Source organism: Muscardinus avellanarius, assembly GCF_963383645.1.
Source record: "Muscardinus avellanarius genome assembly, chromosome: 20".
NCBI classification, from domain to species: Eukaryota; Metazoa; Chordata; class Mammalia; order Rodentia; family Gliridae; genus Muscardinus; species Muscardinus avellanarius.
Genome location: NC_137806.1, coordinates 24,290,320 through 24,308,729, shown reverse-complemented (window position 1 = coordinate 24,308,729; position 18,410 = coordinate 24,290,320). Strand labels below are relative to the sequence as shown.

Sequence of the window (18,410 nt, the reverse complement as noted above, 5' to 3'; positions counted from 1 at the left end):
ATGAGTAGAAATGACACACATCACTGTGTAGACACGCTTAACCAGTGCACTCGTCCTGTTTTCCCATTCTCTCTGCCATGGGCCACGCCTCTTTCAGCCTGGCCTCTGAGTAGCGTGGGCTCTCTCCCACCTTCCATAGACAGGTCATAAGTACAAGAAGCAAGCGGACTTTGTGTATTTATTTATTTATTTATTTATTTATTTATTTTTGGTGATTACTGAGGATTAAACCCAGGAACATTCTACCTTTGACCTACATCCCCGACCCTTTTTGTTGTTGTTGTTGGTACTGGGGTTCCTGGAAACCCTTCTACCTCCAGGCTACACTCCCAGACCTATTTTATACTTTTATTTGGAAATAGGGGTCTCTTAAGCCAGAGAGGCTGGCTTCGAACCTGCGTGATCCTCCTGTCTCCGCCTCACAGGCACGGGGATTACAAGTGTGCGCCACCACGCCCGGCTCGGAATTGTTGTTTTAAACCACTGAGATTCAGAAACTGTTACCTAAACATAGCCTAACCTATAATAATATACTCTGAAAGTCCTTCTGTCTCCTCTCTCTCTCCCCTGCATTAATCTAACCATAAAACATAGCTCTTTATTTTTTTAATTCTTCAAAACACCATTCACTAAAAGTTTCTGTAACTATAGAAAACATTTTTCCCCCCTTTGGTACTGGGGGTTGAACCCAGGGCCAGGGCCAGGGCCATTCTGCCTCTGAGCTATACCCCCAGCTTTATTTTATTTTATTTTATTTTATTTGTGAAACGGGGTCTCACTAAGTTGCTGAGCCTGGCTTCCAACCAGTGACCCTCTTGTCCCAGCCTCCCAAGCACTGGGACCCTCTTGTCTCAGCCTCCCCGGCACAGGTGTGTGCCCCCACACCCAGCTATAGGAGACACCTAAACTAAACGTTATCCATTCTTACAGGGTGCAACTGGACAGGAAGAACAGCTTCTAATCTCCTACGGCACTTTCCACGGTGCAGGTATTTCTTCTACAACCACATTCAAATTCAAATTTCCCAGCATAATCAATTTCCATTTTCTTCCTGCACTTTCTTCTTTATGGCTCATCCAATGATCCAGTTTCGTAAAGCATCACATGGGTTTATCACTGCACTGTAAGGAAGAATAAAACACACAGGCGTTTCTGCCTGCACGGGAACCCCAGAGCAGACACACAGGAAGCATCACAGGCATCCTGGGAGGGAAGCGGCGCCATTGCTCCCCCGGCGTGATCCTGTTATTACACGGTGTTTTACAAACTGAGGAGATGGTGGCCGCGCGTGCTGTGCTCAGCTCTTCCCATCCATGTGCCGAGATACTGGAATGCTAGCTCCTGCTGGGAGCTGTTATTCACCTAAATGGTGGCAAATGAAATCCATGCATGGGAAACAATACCTGTATTCCCTGTACACAACCACATTTTCTAAAGCGAGAGAACACACCAGTCCCTTAGGGGCCAAAGCAATTCCAACTGGTTGCGATTTTAAGGGTCTTTTTTCTCCTATTCAGGAAGCTGGAACCCAATGTAATGATGAATGAATCGACAGCCTAACCTTTACCTGAAGTAATAAGACCAGGTCTGTATTAAAAGGCCAGGCTCTATGGATAGATACATTTTTTTCTTTCTTTTGTGTGTGGGGAGAGGAGACAGGGCGCTGGGGATTGAACCCAGGAGCATTTAACCTCTGAGCTACACCCCCAGCCCTTTTTATTTTTTGTTTTATAACAGAGTCTCACTAAGATGCTGAAAGTCTCGCTAAATTGCTGAGGCCGGTCTCGAACGTAGGATCCTGCTGTCTCAGACTGGGATTACAGGTGGTGCTACCACGCCCAGATCATAAATACATGTTTTCAAAGGCCAGTTGATTTGCTTGTTTGCTCTCACTTGCAAGGTGCCATAGAACCGCAGTAAGCCCAAATACTTCTCTTTGGGGTCTGCATTCTTATGCTACCATGTATTCTGATACCTTTTGATCTTGGCAAAATACAGGTTTAATCTGGCTCGAAACAGGTTAGTCCGATTCTGACCAGTTCAATCTAGCTCATATTAGATTAAGCCATCTCAATCCAGTTCTACTTTGTGCAGGTCCAGTCCAGTTTGTGGCCAGTTTATTCTGCTGGATCAAGCCGGTTTGAACCAAATTGAGCTACACGGAACCGATTCAAGCCTGTTTGAGCCAAACCGGCCCGGATAGAACTGAATCTAACCAGTCAGAATTGGATTGAACTGGGTAGGGCCTTATTGAGCTGCTTGGAGCTGGAGTGGTAGTACTGGATCAAGTAGAATCAGATTGAACTAGTCTGAATGGGAAGGAGCCAGTCGAAACAGCAACGAATCAATTTAGAACTGATCACAACTGGATTGAGCTGATCAAGACCGGATGGAATTGTATTGAGCTGGTTTGAATGAGTCAGAACCAGATGGAACCAGTTTGGACTGGCAGAACTCCAGGAGCTTGTTGTGACTGAGATTAGTGTGACATTTTACCTGTAACTTACCAAGATTAAAAAGGAGTCTAATAACGCATATTGCAGAATTGTCCAGTTTTGAGTCTGCTTATTATATCTCCAGGGTGAACTTTGACATATTATTCTGTGCTCTGTATTTCTTACAAATTAGTACTTGGATGTACAAGTTTACCCAAACTCGGATTTGATTGATAGACTTTATTTTTATTTTTATTTTTTTGCAAAACAGGGACACTCTGGTTAGCCGCCCCAGCTGAGAGCTCTGATGAGCTATTTGACCGCTGAGTCTCCTACTGACTGTGGGCCCAGCCTGGAGCAAAAGAACCTCCCCCCCTTCTGAACTCAGCCACCTGCAGCCTCAGGAGAGATATTAAACTATTGTTTTTAAGCACTAAGTTATGTGGCAGTAGAGAACTGGAACATTCCAGGTATGATATGACCCTCCCAAAATACACTGACTAACGCAGTCACAGGCTAGATTCACCCTGCTCTTTCTTCTGCCGCCTTGACTGGCCTCCTGCCCAGCTTCTTCCAGCTTTTGATTTCCTTTCCTGGATTCTGACCTTGTGCCTGCATTTTGGTATGGAATCCCCATAGAATAATAACTCTAAATAACCTCTCCTTCGCTCTCAGACAGATGATTGTCAGATCCGCCCCAGCTTCTCGTTGTCAGATGGCTTTTCCCTTGAACTGTGCATTAATATTATATCCTCATATGGCGCTGTTTGCAGAGCTCTCTCTAGCCTCCTAGCCTCCAAAATTTTCCCTCTAATTTATTGAAATCCTATCTAATAGTTCATTCAGAACTAGACACAGTATTCCAAGCCCACACTAGAGAATGCACTGAGACTTGACTGATTCTAAAATTTATGCTCGGCACACCTTCCGTTTTATCACTCAAATAAATGTATTTCAACTCTATCTTTATTCAAGCAGATTCAGTAAGCGGACCTGTTCCCCCCCCCACTAAACTCAATTCCTTCAAGGTAACCTCACCCTATTCATCAAAGCTTTTCTGATCGGATTGGTTCAAACAATTAGTTCTATAATTAACCGGATGAAATTTATATTACCCAGCAAACAGATAATCTTTAAAGAATTTACCACAGTCGGGTGCAGTGGTGCGCGCCTGTAATCCCAGTACTTGGGAGGCTGAGACAGGAGGATCACAAGTTCCAGGCCAGCCTGGGCAACTTAGGGAGACCCTGTCTCAAAATAAAAAATAAAAAGGGCAGAGATGTAGCTTAGCTGTAGAATGCCTCTGGATTCAGTTTCTAGTGCCACACACACACACACACACACACACACACACACACACACACACGAATCCATATGAGAAGGAAGAGCATGAGACCCCAAACATATGCAGAAAGCAGACCTCCTCCGTAGTCTTCATCCAATTTAGTGAACAAGGAAGTAGGGGTCAGAGATAGCTATTTGTTGGCTCCGCTTCAACTTCGAACTCTTTTTAAAAATTTACTCAGCCACAATGACTGAACTAGAACCGCTGTTGCTCTACCTCACAATAACATTTTCAGAGTAACGAATCTCAAGTTCTCAGAATTCTCAATGACCACTCAACGACTCATGAGTTTGTTCAAACACCACGAAATATTGTGAAACTTTCTTTCTCATAGATTTCTACTGATGTTCATGTGTGTGAAAGTGACTGTTCTCGTGGTATTCATAGTAGTGGTTTTTATCTTTAAAATCACGAGCATTTAAGACAGAAATGCTATCTGTTCACCACGTTATAGCCCCCGCCTGGGTATGGGAGGGGAAAGAGAAGGGTCTCAGTGTCAGGACCCGGTGACCTGAACACACAACCGGCCCCCTGGGAGCCGCTGTGCTTCTGAACATCAAGAGAGAGCAAACATGGTGTTTTTCCTGAGACCTTGGAATTGAGACAGGCCGTCAGCATGAAAAGAGAAGCGTGAGCCAGCCAGGCTGCCCCTGGTTTGGTTTCTTCCGCGGTAATTCTAAATAGCAGTTTAAAATCTTACCCAAGATGAAACCAGGCATGGTAATCCCAGTACGTGGGCGGCTGAGACTGGAGGACCGCAGGTTCACAGCCAGCCTCAGCTTCAGCTACTTAGTGAGGCCCTCTGCAACTCAGTGAGACCCTGTTTCAAAATAAAGGATACAAAAATAGGGCTGGAGATGTAGCTCGGAGGTAGAATGCCCCTGGGGTCTATCCCTAGTTCCGAAAAAATAAAATAAAATAAAATCTTACCAAAAATAAATAGATGCTCCATACAAGGGACGAAAATGTTGATGTTAAAGACCATAATTACGTGTGTGTGTGTGTGTGTGTGTGTGTGTGTGTGTGTGTGTGTGTTACTGTTACTGGGGATGGAATCCAGTGGCCTTCTACCTCTGTCCTACTCTCCCAGCCCTTCTTTATTTTATTTGGATAAAGAGTTTCCCTAAGTTGCTGAGGCTGGCCTCAAACTTGTCATCCATCGGTGTCTGTCTGTCCTCTCTCTCTCTCTCTCTCTCTCTCTCTCTCTCTCTCTCTCTCTCTCTCTCACACACACACACACACAAAAAAAAAAAAATTCTGTTCTGATGTTTCATTTTTCTTTCTTTCTTTTTTGTGCTGGGGATTGAACCTAAGGGAATTCTACCTCTGAGCTACATACCCCTAGCCCTATTTTATTCTTTCTTTTTCTTATTTTATTCTTTATTTTGAAACAGGTACTCACGAAATTGCTGGGGCTGGCTGTGAGCATGTGATCCTCCTGTCCTGGCATGATGTTTTATCTTATAATGATATTAATCCTATCCGGTCACAGCCACACTTTATTTATTTATTTTTTGGTATTGATGATTGAACACAGGGATTGTCTGGACAGCAGGGGCATTCTACCTCCGAGCTACACCTCCAGCCCTTTCTTTCTTTCTTTCTTTCTTTCTTTATTTATTTATTTATTTATTTATTTACTTAATTTTGGAAAGAGGTCTTCCTAAGTTACTGAAACTGGCCTAGAATCTGCAATCCTCCTGTCTCAGCCTTCCAACTACTGGGATTACAGGAAATGTGCCACCACCCCCAGCTCAGGGCCCCATTTTTATGATCTCATTAATTACTTATTTAACTCCAAAGATAGCCGTATTGGGGGTTATGACCACAGCACATGAATTTCGGAGGCTCACAATTGAGTCTCCAGAGATAGGGGAAATCATTCTTACATCACACACGAGGCTCACAGAGAACAAGGAGGCTGACCGAAATCAAGGCCAGTAAGTAACGGAGCAGGATCATGACTGTGACAGGATAGACTCCAGGCTCCATGGTCTTAAGCAGCACCTCCTTGCTTTAATTGGTCACGAACCCACCACCCAGACAACATGTTCTTCCACATGGTTTCTTGGGTATTTGCCAATTTACATATCTTTTTTTTTTTTTTTTTTTTGCGGTACTGGGGATGGAAACCTGGGGCATTCTACCTCCGAGCTACACCCACAGCCCTATTTTTTTATTCTTTATTTTGAAACAGGCTCTCACTGAGTTGCAGAGGGCCTAAGTAGCCGAGGCTGTCACAAACCCAGATCCCCCTGTCTCAGCCTCCCAAATGCTGGAATTACAAGCGTGTGCCAACACACCCGGCCGACATGTCTTTCTTACTACTATCATTAGTCTGCAAAACTTTGCACATACACTTGAGATATCAAAAGAGCATACTTTTCTGAGTGTGGGGTGCACACCTATAGCCCCAGTACTTGGGAGGCTGAACCCGGAGGACCACAAGTTCAAGGACAGCCTCAGTATTGTAGCAAAACTCTCAGCAACCTAGTGGGACCCTGTTTCAAAATTTAAAAATAAAATAATAAGAAAGGCTGGGGATATAGCCCAGAGGTAGAATGCCCCTGGGTTCAATTCAAAAAGAAAGAAAAGAAGAAAACAAGCAAGCAAGCAAGGAAGGAAGGAAAAAAAATAAAGAATAAAAGCCAGGTGTAGTGGCGCACACTTTTAATCCCCGTGCTTGGGAGGCGGAGACAGGAGGATCGCACTGGTTCGAAGTCAGCCTTGCTGGCGTAAGAGACTCTGTTTCATAATAAAAATATAAAAATAGGTCTAGGAGTGTATCCCAGAGGTAGAAGGGTTTCCAGGAACCCCAGTACCACAAAAAATAATAATAATAAAAGAAAAGAAAAGAAAGAAAGAAAGAAAGAATAAAAAACAGGCTAGGGGGTAGCTCGGAGATAGAATGCCCCTGGGTTCTATCCCCAGCATTGCCAAAAATATTTTTTTAAAGATTAAAAAATAAAATAGGGCTGGAGATACAGCTCAGAGATAAACCCAATTCCCCTCTCCCCTCAAAAAAAGAGCCATTCATGAAGAAGCATCCTCCTGAAAAAAATTGAGCCCTTGTGTCCTGTATCAGCTTGCCCAGTTCTTTATGTGTAGCAGATAACTTAGTTATCAAAGAGAGAAGATAAAACATCACCCATGAGTGCTTTGCTCAGGACACGGTTTTTAAAAACATATACTGTATTGGTGCGTTGAAGTCTCCATCATAATGCAGTTCAGAGTGATGAGAACAGATACGCCCTTGGTGAGCTTCCCGGCTCCCTCCCCGCTCCCTCCCGTCCCCATACATGATATTGAGACTTGCACTGGTAATTTCATACATGCACATTGCACATTCAAGAGTGGAAGTGTTTCCCGTCATGAATTCTCCTCTCCCCCACCCCGCCCGCCCTTGGGTCCCTCCATCACCTAAGGCCCCTCTTCTCCCCTAATGGCTCCCCAGCTCCGCATCCGAGAGGAGACACACGGCCTTCGCTCTCTATGACTGCCCGATCTCCCTAACGTAATGTGCTTTGGGTCCTTCCATTTTCTTGCAAATGACAGAAATTTGCTCATTATTGGTGAGTAGAATTCCATTGTGTGGCTATCCCATAATTTTGTAATTATGTCCATCCACGCCGATGGACGCTTGGGCTGGTTCCATAATTTGGCTGTTGTGACTTGAGCTGTGATAAACACAAATGTTCATGGATCACTATAACACTCTGATTTCTACCCTTTCGGAAAGATGCCCAGGAGTGGTAGAACTGGATCATACAGTAGGGCCATTCCCAGTTTTCTGAGGATTTTCCACATTGATCTCCATAGTGGTTGCAGTAATCTGGAATTTCACCAACAGTGTGTGTATGTATGTATGTATGTATGTATGTATGGTACTGGGATTGGAAGCCAGGGGTTATTCAACCTCTGAGCTACACTCCCACCCTTAATTTTATTCTTTTTTTTTTTTTTGGTGGTATTGGGGTTCCTGGAAACCCTTCTACCTCCGGGCTACATTTCTTATGTTTTTATTTGGAAACAGGGTCTCTTAAGCCAGCACGGCGGGCTTCGAACCTACGCGATCCTCCTGTCTCCGCCTCCCAAGCACGGGGATTACAAGCGTGCGCCACCATGCCCAGCTTAGTCGTTTTATTTTATGAAACAGGGCCTCACTGAGTTGCAAAGGGCCTCACTAAATAGCTGAGGCTGGCCATCACCCTGTGATCCTCTGATCCTCCGGTCTCAGCCTCCCAAGTACTGGGATTACACCATGTCCCACCACATCCAACTCCAACAGTGTGTATAAGTGAAAGTTTTGCTTTCAGAAACCTTTCACTTTAGCTTGTTTCTTTTTTCTTTTTTCTTTTTCTTTCTTTTTTTTTTTTTTTTTTTTGTGATACTGGGGATGGAACCCCGGGGCGTTCTACCTCTAGGCTACACCTCCAGCCCTATTTTTTAGTCCTTTTTTTTTTTTTTTTTTTGGAAACAGGGTCTCAATAGCTGAAGCTGTCTGCAAAACTGCAATTTTCCAGTGTCCACCTCCTGAGTGCTGGGATTACAAGCCTGTGCCACCATCCCATCCCAGCCACTTTTTTCCCCCTGGCTCTACTTCTTGGCTCCAAAATCCTCACTTAAATTTTTTTAAGAGGATAAGAATTAGCTTTAGCTTTCTCTGACTTGCAGATGAGTGAAAATTAGCAAAAGCAAAAAAAAAAAAAAAAAAAAAAACCGCGCAACCCTCTGACCCCAAGCCCGACCCTGACTTTCCCCACAACTCAGCAACCGCTTCTGGCCCTGCTGTTTGAATAACCTCTGGGTGTCCTGTCCACCCCCACAGCCCAAGTTTGAGCTTCAGAACAAATATTTGTCCCGGTTTTGACCAGAAGTAGAGAGCTCTCTCCTTTTTCTTCTTTTTCACCAGGGACTGTGCTCCTCTGTTCTTTCTCTGAACTGGATTCTGCAGGAAGGCGTGGAATTCTGTCCAGACCGTCTGACCCGGCGAGCTTGGCCAAGCCGCCTCGCACAATGGATCGGCTCCCGTGCTTTCTCGTCTGGTTGTTTTTCTTGGAAGCACAAGCCTTCGAGATCCCCATAAGTGGACTTCCCGAAGTAAGTACCTCCAGCGGCCTCTTGCTGTGGCCCTAAACAGATGTCCAGTAAACAGCTCACTGCAATTTGCTGTTCAGTGCCAGTCTGTGTAGAGCGGGAGCTGGGGAGACTCTTGATCAGAGCGCAGTGTTCACCGTTACAATGGCGGGTTTCGCAGGAGAATCAAGTCAAGTTCAAGGGCCAGGCATCACAGTGTAGCGTTAATGGAGCACGTTGCCCTTTCCTTACCTGAAAATGGAGTAGAACAGACTTAGCCTGAAGGATTATTATGAGACTAAAATGACGTGTGTAAACTACCTAGCACAGTGCGTGGATAGCAAGTGCTTACTAATTATTAGCTATTCTTATTAAGAAATATGAGAGCTGGGCGTGGTGGTGCATGCTTTTAGTCCCAGCATTCAGGAGGCAGAAACAGGAAGATAACTCAGTGAGACCTTTTTCAAAATAAAGAATAAAAAAATAAGGCCGGGCATGGTGGCGCATGCTTGTAATCCCCGTGCTTGGGAGGTGGAGACAGGAGGATCCTGCAGGTTCAAAGCCAGCCTCGCTGGCTTAAGAGACCCTGTTTCCAAATAAAAATATAAAATAGGTCTGGGAGTGTAGTCCAGCAAAGGGTTTCCAGGAACCCCAGTACCACCAAAAATAAATAAATAAATAAAATAAAAAATAGGGCTGGGGGTGTAGCTCGAAGGTAGAAATGCCCCTGGGATTCATCCCCAATATTGCAATATATATATATATATATATATATATATATATATATATATATATATATCCCCAGCATTGCAAAAAAATTTTTTAAAGATTAAAAAATAAAATAAAAAAATTTTTATTTTATAAAAATAAAATATTTTTATTTTATAAAAATAAAAAAATAAAAATTTTTTAAAAAAAATTTTTTTAAAGATTAAAAAATAAAATAGGGCTGGGGATACAGCTCAGAGATAAACCCAATTCCCCTCTCCCCTCAAAAAAAGAGCCATTCATGAAGAAGCATCCTCCTCAAAAAAATTGAGCCTTTGTGTCCTATATCAGCTTGCCCAGTTCTTTATGTGTAACAGATGACTTAGTTATCAAAGAGAGAAGATAAAAGAGAGAGATTATATATATATAATCATTTACTGGGCACACACCTTTAACCCTAAGAGTCAGAAGTTTCTAAATAAAATATCAATTAGGGTTCGGAGTATAGCTCAGAGGTAGAACACCCCTGGGCTCAATCTCAAGTATGAGAGAGACAAAGAAGGAAGGAAGGAAGGAAGGAAGGAAGGAAGGAAGGAAGGAAGGAAGGAAGGAAAGAAGGAAAGAAGGGAGGGAGGGAGGAGTCACGCTTGCAATCCCAGTACACAGAGCTGCGGCAGGAGGATCGCAGGCATACCAAAGTGAACATGACTTTTAATACAGATTTTCTAAATATTTCAATGAAAGCAGAAGACCTCAAGTCTCCTTGAATCCCCAGGGAGCTCGCGGTCTCTGGCTTGGATCCTTCGCCGTCCCAGTGCAGGGAAGCCTTGGGCTGAGTCGCTCTGAAAGTCCTACAACAGCTACTTAGATGCCAGAAAAGCAAAAGGCGTTACGGGGCCGTCCTGCGAGTGCAGAAAGCTGTGCTGCTGGCGGACCTGATTAACTACCACTGCTAAAGAGTCCGATGGCATATCTGGAGGGAGGAAAAATCGCTCCTCTTAGAAACTATCTTTTTTTTTTCCCCCTAACACTTTGAAAGCCGTCAGAGTGTGTTAGGAATCTCAGATGGAAGCCAATTCTCCCAAACGTGTTTGTGCTTTTTCAGTCATTCACATGGCACTCCTTGCCAACCTAGAGTTTTAACTCAAGATGAATGGCTCCCGCTTGTCCAGCCCAACGCTGCTAAGGCCCCCTAGACCTGCCCAAATACTTCCCCGGGGCGCCGACCTAAGCCCTGGGTCACTCTGACCGCCACATGTCTGTCCCATCAAACTCAGGACTATAAAGTCCTGCATCCCACAAATCTGAGGTGTTAACGGCCATTTACTCACCTCTGACCTAACAACAGACACAGATACAGTGAAAAAGCCGGGCGTGGTGGCGCACACTTATAATCCCAGGACCAGGGAGGCTGAGACCGGAAGATCGCAGGTTTGAGGCCAGCCTTCAGCAACTTAGCAAGACCCTGTTTCAAAAAATTTAAAAAGTGGAGGGGGGACTGGGAGTGTAGCTCAAAAGTAGAGTTCTCCTGGGTTCAATCATCAGTTCGGGTACCAATATGTATATATGAAACCATTACATAGATATCTAATAGATATACATGTGTGTAATGATTTCTTAATGATACAGATAGAGATATGAAAACCATTGCACAAAATAATGAGATGATTGGCCCAGAGGCACTAGAAGAATATAAAACAATATAATAAATACGTCCCACTCTCCCTTGTGCTGTCAATAGTTTTAAATAGAGATAAACCTCCTAAATTCTTTTCTTAAGTTTGCAGAGTATGATGATCTCGGTCTTATGGAACTGGCCCCTGGCGAAGTTGGATTTATGTCTGAGAATCGGCGCTATCAGGTACGGTGAGCTTTACTTCCAAAAGGGTAAATAAGTGAAAGAGATCCTGTCTACAAAGAGGTAAGAGGAACCCGGCATGGTGCACACGCCTGTACTCCTAGGACATGAGAGGCTGAGACAGGAGGATCACAGGTTCAAGGACGGTCTCAGCAACTTAGTGAGGCTTTCCACAGCCGAGTGTGGTGGTGCACACCTATAATCCCAGTCCTTGGGAGGCTGAAACAGGGCGATTATAGGTTCAAGGCAAGCCTCAGCAACCTAGCGAGGCCCTCTGCAACTTAGCGAGACCCTGTTTCAAAACAAAAATAAAGGCAGGGCTTGGTGGCGCACGCTTGTAATCCCCGCGCTTGGAAGGCGGAGACAGGAGGATCGCGCAGGTTCAAAGCCAGCCGCGCTGGCGTAAGAGACCCTGTTTCAAAAATATATATTAAAAAATAGGTCTGGGAGTGTAGCCCAGAGGTAGAAGGGTTCCAGGAACCCCAGTACCACAAAAAAATTAAATTAAATTAAATTTAAAAAGGGCTGGAGGTGTAGCTCTGGAGTAGAATGTCTCTAGGTTCAATCCCCAGTACCAGAAAGAAAGAAAAGGAGGGAGAGAGAGAGAGAGAGAGAGAGAGAGAGAGAGAGAGAGAGAGAGATGTTGTTGACACCTGTTGTCTTGGGATTTTCTCCAGAGCTCAGTTCTTAGCTCCCTGGTTTCCTTCCCCCACCCCCCAGTGGGAGCACCATCAGGGTGGGAGGACCATCAGGGAGAGATCGAGCCAGACCTCCATTAGGTTCTCCAGCATTCTCCAACAACGGGCCTCCTTTTGTTTCTAGGGGATGCGTGGCCATGCATCTTCTGCAAACTTTAACATCATGGGATGACTTTGTTCTGTTACAAGACAGAATTCCCTATTAGGAGGGTTTTTCTCAACCCCGTGGTGACGGGTACTTCTCCCGCAGCCACCCAGTCTCCTTCCTCTGGCCACTCCGCCATGGGAAACAGCTCAGACAGCACTTTGGGAAGAGAACCGGCCTCTCTGGAGCCTCCTCCGGGGGGCCGCAGAGGCAGCACGGACACGATCCCCCAACCTACGGGAATGAGCGCTGTGCGATGCCGGGAAGGGTCTGGCTTCTCCCACACGCTGAGACAGAGGCCTTTGGGGAAGACACACTAAGCTGACTGAGGACTAACTTTGTATGAATATGAATGCTTGACTTTCTAAAGTCCAGGTCTTTTGTAGATCGATAATATTAAAACCCAGCAGGCCCATGTCAGAGTTTTTATTGGCTGCAGGAGAGAAAACTTGATTACTGAGACATCCAACACTGGATTTTTACATTTTTTTTATTTTTGTGGTATTAGGGATTGAACCCAGGGCATTCTACCTTCAAGCTATACCTCCAGCCCTATTCTATTTTTATTTTGAAACAGAGACTTGCTAAGCTAATGAGAGTCTTACTACTTGTTAAGGCTATCCACAAACCTGTGATCCTTCTATCTCAGCCTCCCAATTACTGGGGTTACAGGTGTGCCCCAGCACACCCGGCTTAAAAATATTTCCAGCACTATATCATAAAGTGATGTGCACGTATCCAAAAATGGCTGAGAGACTCATTCAGAAAAATCACCAGCAGGAAAATAGTTTTTAAGAATATTTGAAGCAGGGCATGGTGGCGCACACTTGTAGTCCCAGTCCTTGGGAGGCTGAGATGGGAGGACCGCAGGTTTGTGGCCAGCCTCCACTACTTACTTCTCTCAGCAATTTAGTGAGACCCTGTTTCAAAATGAGAAATTAAAAATAGGGTTGAGGGTGTAGTTCAGAGGTAGAATGCCCCTGGGTTCAATTGCCAGTACCACAAAAAAGAAAAAAAAAAAAAACTGTTCAAAAGCCAAGGGGGATACTCAGGAGGCTGAGACACAAAATTCACAGGTTCAAGGCCAGCCTTTAGTGAGGCTGTCTGCAGCTTAGTGAGACCTTGTTTAAAAATAAAAAACGAAAATAGGGCTGAAGGTGCAGCTCAGAGGCATAATGCCCTTGGGTTCCATCTCCAGTACCAAAAAAAAAAAAAACCACTTGATATATATACATATATATTTCTCAGCCCCAATGAATGAACTGATTATTGAAGGGAATTTTTTTTCACTGAGACAATAGTTTTTGCCTGCAAGAAGAGCACCGCACAGTTGGAGAATGATTGTCTAACTTCTTTCCACAGAGAAGCCTTTCTGACGAATCAGGAGAGACGCTGGTGAGCGCTTTGGTTCTGTTACACGCCGGTATCTGAACGATTTTCCTGTTAATGGGTAGCTGAAATCGATCCATTCGGTTTCCTCCTTTGTCTTCATCCCGAGAGTGTTTACCTGGCCTTTGAAATACCCCCTTGCCCAATTCTGTTTTGAAGTGTTTCTAAAACGCAGCATTGATGAATGCAGTACTCCCCAAAAGACAGATGTCACCAAGGGCTGAAAAGAAGCCTCTCTTTATTTTCTTGAGTTTTGCCATCAGCATAGGTTTCACCTTTCAATCATCTTTATTTACTCCAATTTAACAGTTTTGACTTAAAATATGACACCTGACGGACATGGTGGTGCACACCTGTAACCCCAGTATCTGGGAGGTTCAGGTAGGAGGAGTCCAGCCTCAGCAACTTAGCAAGACCCTGTTTCAAAACTTAAAAGTAGAGCCGGTATAATGGTGCATGACTGTAATCCCAATAATTGGAAGGCTGAGACAGGAGGATCACAGGTTCCAGGCCAACTTTTGCAACTTAGCGAGACCCAGTTGCAAATATAAAAATAAAAAATAGGCCGGGCATGGTAGTGCATGCTTGTAATTCCAGCATTTGGGAGGTGGAGACTGGAGGATCGCAGTTCACGAACAGCCTCGGGTACTTAACGAGGCCCTTCACAACTCTGTGAGACCCTGTTTTAAAAATAAAGAACTAAAAATATAGGGCTGGGGGTGTATCTGGAGGTAAAATTTCCCTGGGTTCCATCCCCAGTACCACAAAAAATAAAATAAAAAATAAAAATAAATAAATAATTTAAAAAGGGCTGGGGGGGTGTAGCTCAGAGGTAGAATGCCAATGTGTTCAATCGTCAGTAAAAAAAAATATATATATATATATGAGAGAGATTATATATATTATATATATATATTATATATATTATATATATAATATATATATGAGAGAGAGAGAGAGAGAGAGAGAGAGAGAGAGAGAGAGAGAGAGAGATAGAGGAGAGATGCCATATATAATATATAGGCTGGGGTGTAACTTGGAGGTAAAACACCCTGGGTCCAATCCTGTATACAAATAAAATAATAAAATAAAATATACCTGACAGGTTTGGAAAGTGAGGGATGAAAAAGTCTCAATGGAACTGTCAGGCATGAAATGGCCCGATTCCTTGACACGTTCAAACTAGACCTTCCGGTGGCCAGAGACCGTCCAAAGGCAGTGGGCTGTGCTCTGCGTCCTCCCCTGGGCTTCTTGGGAGTTCACAGTGAAGGGGGAGCGGGCGGGGAGAAGGGTGTGTCCAACCCCAGGGCTGCCTCCTTTCCCTAGCTCTGTCCCTGCATTTGAAGTTCTTTCCTGGCCTTTCTCAATCCAGTCTTCCTTCCCACAACCATTTTCTACCTGGATTCTTAAAAAAAATGGGTAGGACCAGGCACATGCCTATAATCCCACTACTTGGGAGGTCAAGTCAGGAGGATTGCAGGGTTCTTTGCTTTTTTTGTTTTGCTTTGTTTTGTTGCGGTACTGAGGATGGAACCCAGAGGAATTCTACCTCTGAGCCACACCCAGCCCTATTTTTTAGTCAGGACCTCACTGAGTAGCCGAGTCTGTCCGCAGACCTCAATCCTCCAGTCTCAGGCTCCCAAATGCTGGAATTACAAATGTGCACCACCACATCCGGCAGGACGGCAGGTTTTAAGGCAGTCTCAACAACTTAGCAATACCCTCAGCGACTTAAAGAGACCTTGTTTCAAAAATTAAAAATAAAAGCCGAGTATGATAGAACATACCTGTAATCCCAGTGCTTAGGAGACCAAGACAGGAGGAATGCAGTTTTGTGGCCAGCCTCAGAAACTTTAGTGAGGCCCTGTTTCAAAATTAAAAATAAGCCGGGCGTGGTGGTACACGCTTGTCATCCCCGTGCTTGGGAGGCAGAGACAGGAGGATCGCACTGGTTCAAAGCCTGCCTCGCTGGCTTAAGAGACCCTGTGTCCAAATAAAATATAAAATAGGTCTGGGAGTATAACCCGGAAATAGAAGGGTTTCCAGGAACCCCAGTACTACCAAAATAAATAAATAAATAAATAAATAAATAAATAAATAAATAATAAAAATAAAAGCCAGGCTTGATGGTACATGCCTATAATCCCAGGGAGGCTGAGATAGGAGGGTTGCAGGTTCTCAGCCAGCCTCAGCAACTTAGTGAGGCCAAAAATAAAATAAAATAAAATTGGGCTGCAGGTATAGCTCAGAGGTAGAATGCTCTTGGGTTCAACCCCCAGTACCATAAATAAATAAATAAATAAATTAATTAATTAATTAAATATAGGGCTGGGAGCGTAGCTAAGAGGTAGAATGATCCTGGGTTTTATCCCTATTACCCCCCCCCAAAAAAAGTAGATAGATATATGTCACATAAGTAAGTGATAGATAGATGCAGATATTGTCTCAAGGAGCTAAACACCATCTCAAAATGTCTCAAAACAAAGGCCAACTTCTTCCTGCGCATGTTCCAAGAGGTTAGGAGTCTGCTTAGTCGCTGTGCTGTAGATCTACCAATGCCCTAGAATTGTTCATAAGGGATAATAGACGCTGCTGTGGACTGTCAAGAGCATGCTGACACCCGCGTGAGGCTTCTGTGAGAACCGTTTCGCCTTCTTGCCGATCGCAGGAGACCGTGGATCAAGTGACTCTCTATAGCCATAAAGTCCAGTCCACCATCACGTCTCGCATGGCCAGCACCGTCATCCAGAGCAAGCTCGTGAACAACTCCCCGCAGCCCCAGAATGTGGTGTTCGACGTGCAAATCCCCAAAGGCGCCTTCATCTCCAACTTCTCCATGTGAGTAGCTCCTCTGCGCAGCCAGAAACCCACGTTGCGCCACTCACGGTCAACGTGGCTCCTGGTTAGAAACCACCTTCGTTAGTTAGTTTGTGGTGCTGGGGTTTGAACTCAGCGGTGTTCTACCTCTGAGCTACATCCCCAGCTCTATTTTATTTTTTATTTGGAAACAGGGTCTCTTAAGTTGCTGCAAGTCTTGCTAAGTTGCTAACGCTATTCTGAACCTATGATCCTCCTGTCTCAGTTCCTAAGGACTGAGATTACAGGTGTGCGCCACTACTGCTCCTCTACAAAGCAAAAGGAGAAAGAAAGCTTTCTGTGGTGGTATTATATGATATCTAGAAATCACATGTTTTATTATAATTATAATTTTTTGGTAATGAAAATTGAACCCAGAGGCATTCCACCTCTGAGATACAGCCTCAGCCCCCCCCCCTTTTTTAACAGAGTCTAAGTTGCAGAAAGCCTTATTAAGTTGCTGGGGCTGTTCTGCAACCTGTGATCCTCCTTTTTTAGCCTCCCACATACTCCTGGGATCACAGGAGTGTGCCACCATGCCCAGCTTAGAAATCACACTTAATGCTATTTAAATAAATTCTTATATTTAAATCATAATCAGAATTTATTCTAGGTATCTCTTTGTTCTGTTTTCCTTTATTCTCCTCCTCCTCCCTTCTCATCCTGTCTAAGGTTTGATGAGACAAAAACAGAATATGAAATATGTATTTATTTTGGTCTTACTTGGCACAACTTAAAATGAGCTGTGTAGACCCTCACACTGGCCAAAATATGTTTTCTATCTTTCATCAAGGTTCCAAGTATTCTAGCATGAAAGATGACGTCCTTTGTCTTAAAAACTTAGGCCAGGTGTAGTGACCACTAGTAAGCCAGTACTTGGGAAGCTGAGACAAGAGGACCACAGCCTTAGCAACTTAGGGAGACCCTGTTTCAAAATAAAAAATAAAGCTCAATGTGGTGGCGCACACTTGTAATCTCCGCATTTGGAAGGCTGAGACAGGAGAATCATGATTCGTGGCCAGCCTCAGCTACTTAGTGAGGCCCTTTGCAACTCAGTGAGACCCTGTTTCAAAATAAAAACTAAATAAGCTGGGCGTGGTGGCGCACGCTTGTAATCCCCATGCTTGGTGTGTATATATATATATATATATATATATATATATATATATATATATATATATGTTAGGTCTGGGAGTGTAGCCTGGAGATAGAAGGGTTTTCAGGAACCCCAGTACCACCAAAATAAAGACTAAATAATAGGACTGGAGGTGTAGCTCGGTGGTAGAATGGCCCTGGGTTCCATCCCCAGTACCGCAAAAAAAAAAAAAAAAGATAAAAAATAAAAAGAATGGGGAGAGAGACTGCCCCTGGATTCAGTCCCCAGTACAAAACACACACACACACACACACACACACACACACACACACACACACACACAGTATGTGAGGAAACTTTTTAGGATGGAAGCCACCCTAGCCCTCTCAAGTCGCACAGCCAGATAAAGGGAGCCCCAGCCATGAATTATTCAAATGCCTCCTACAGATGTGAAATGGTCGTTGCCCCATTCATGAAATCAGCCTTGTTGGGTTGTTTGTTGTTCATTACTTTTGCTAAGACTACTCTCCTGACCACCTGGTCACCTTCTGTCACTCTCCAGGACTGTAGATGGCACGACCTTTACCAGTGCCATTAAAGAGAAGACTGTGGGCCGGGCCCTCTACGCGCAGGCAAGAGCAAAGGGCAAGACGGCAGGACTGGTGAGGTAAGCCGGGTGCAGAGCTGGCCTGGTCCCTCCAGTGCCAACCCCCAGGCGCCCGCTCCAGAGAGACACCCAGCTCGCTCAGATGGAAGAATTGGGCAGCAGACTTTCTAGTTCCCTGTGGGCCCATCTTCCACTCC

General features: G+C 44.4%; 1 protein-coding gene across 1 annotated transcript in view; it reads left to right on the top strand.

Annotated features, from left to right (window-relative positions):
• Positions 1-8,796: 8,796 nt before the first annotated feature.
• The window catches only part of ITIH2 (inter-alpha-trypsin inhibitor heavy chain 2), a gene marked incomplete at both ends in the record, with an annotated part of 35,215 nt that continues 25,601 nt past the window's right edge, over positions 8,797-18,410 (top strand). The window contains 5 exons of the mRNA XM_080717112.1: positions 8,797-8,880; positions 11,345-11,425; positions 13,628-13,660; positions 16,323-16,492; positions 18,169-18,273. Of these exons, the coding sequence (XP_080573238.1) occupies positions 8,797-8,880; positions 11,345-11,425; positions 13,628-13,660; positions 16,323-16,492; positions 18,169-18,273 (473 nt within the window). The remainder of the gene's footprint in view (positions 8,881-11,344; positions 11,426-13,627; positions 13,661-16,322; positions 16,493-18,168; positions 18,274-18,410) is intronic.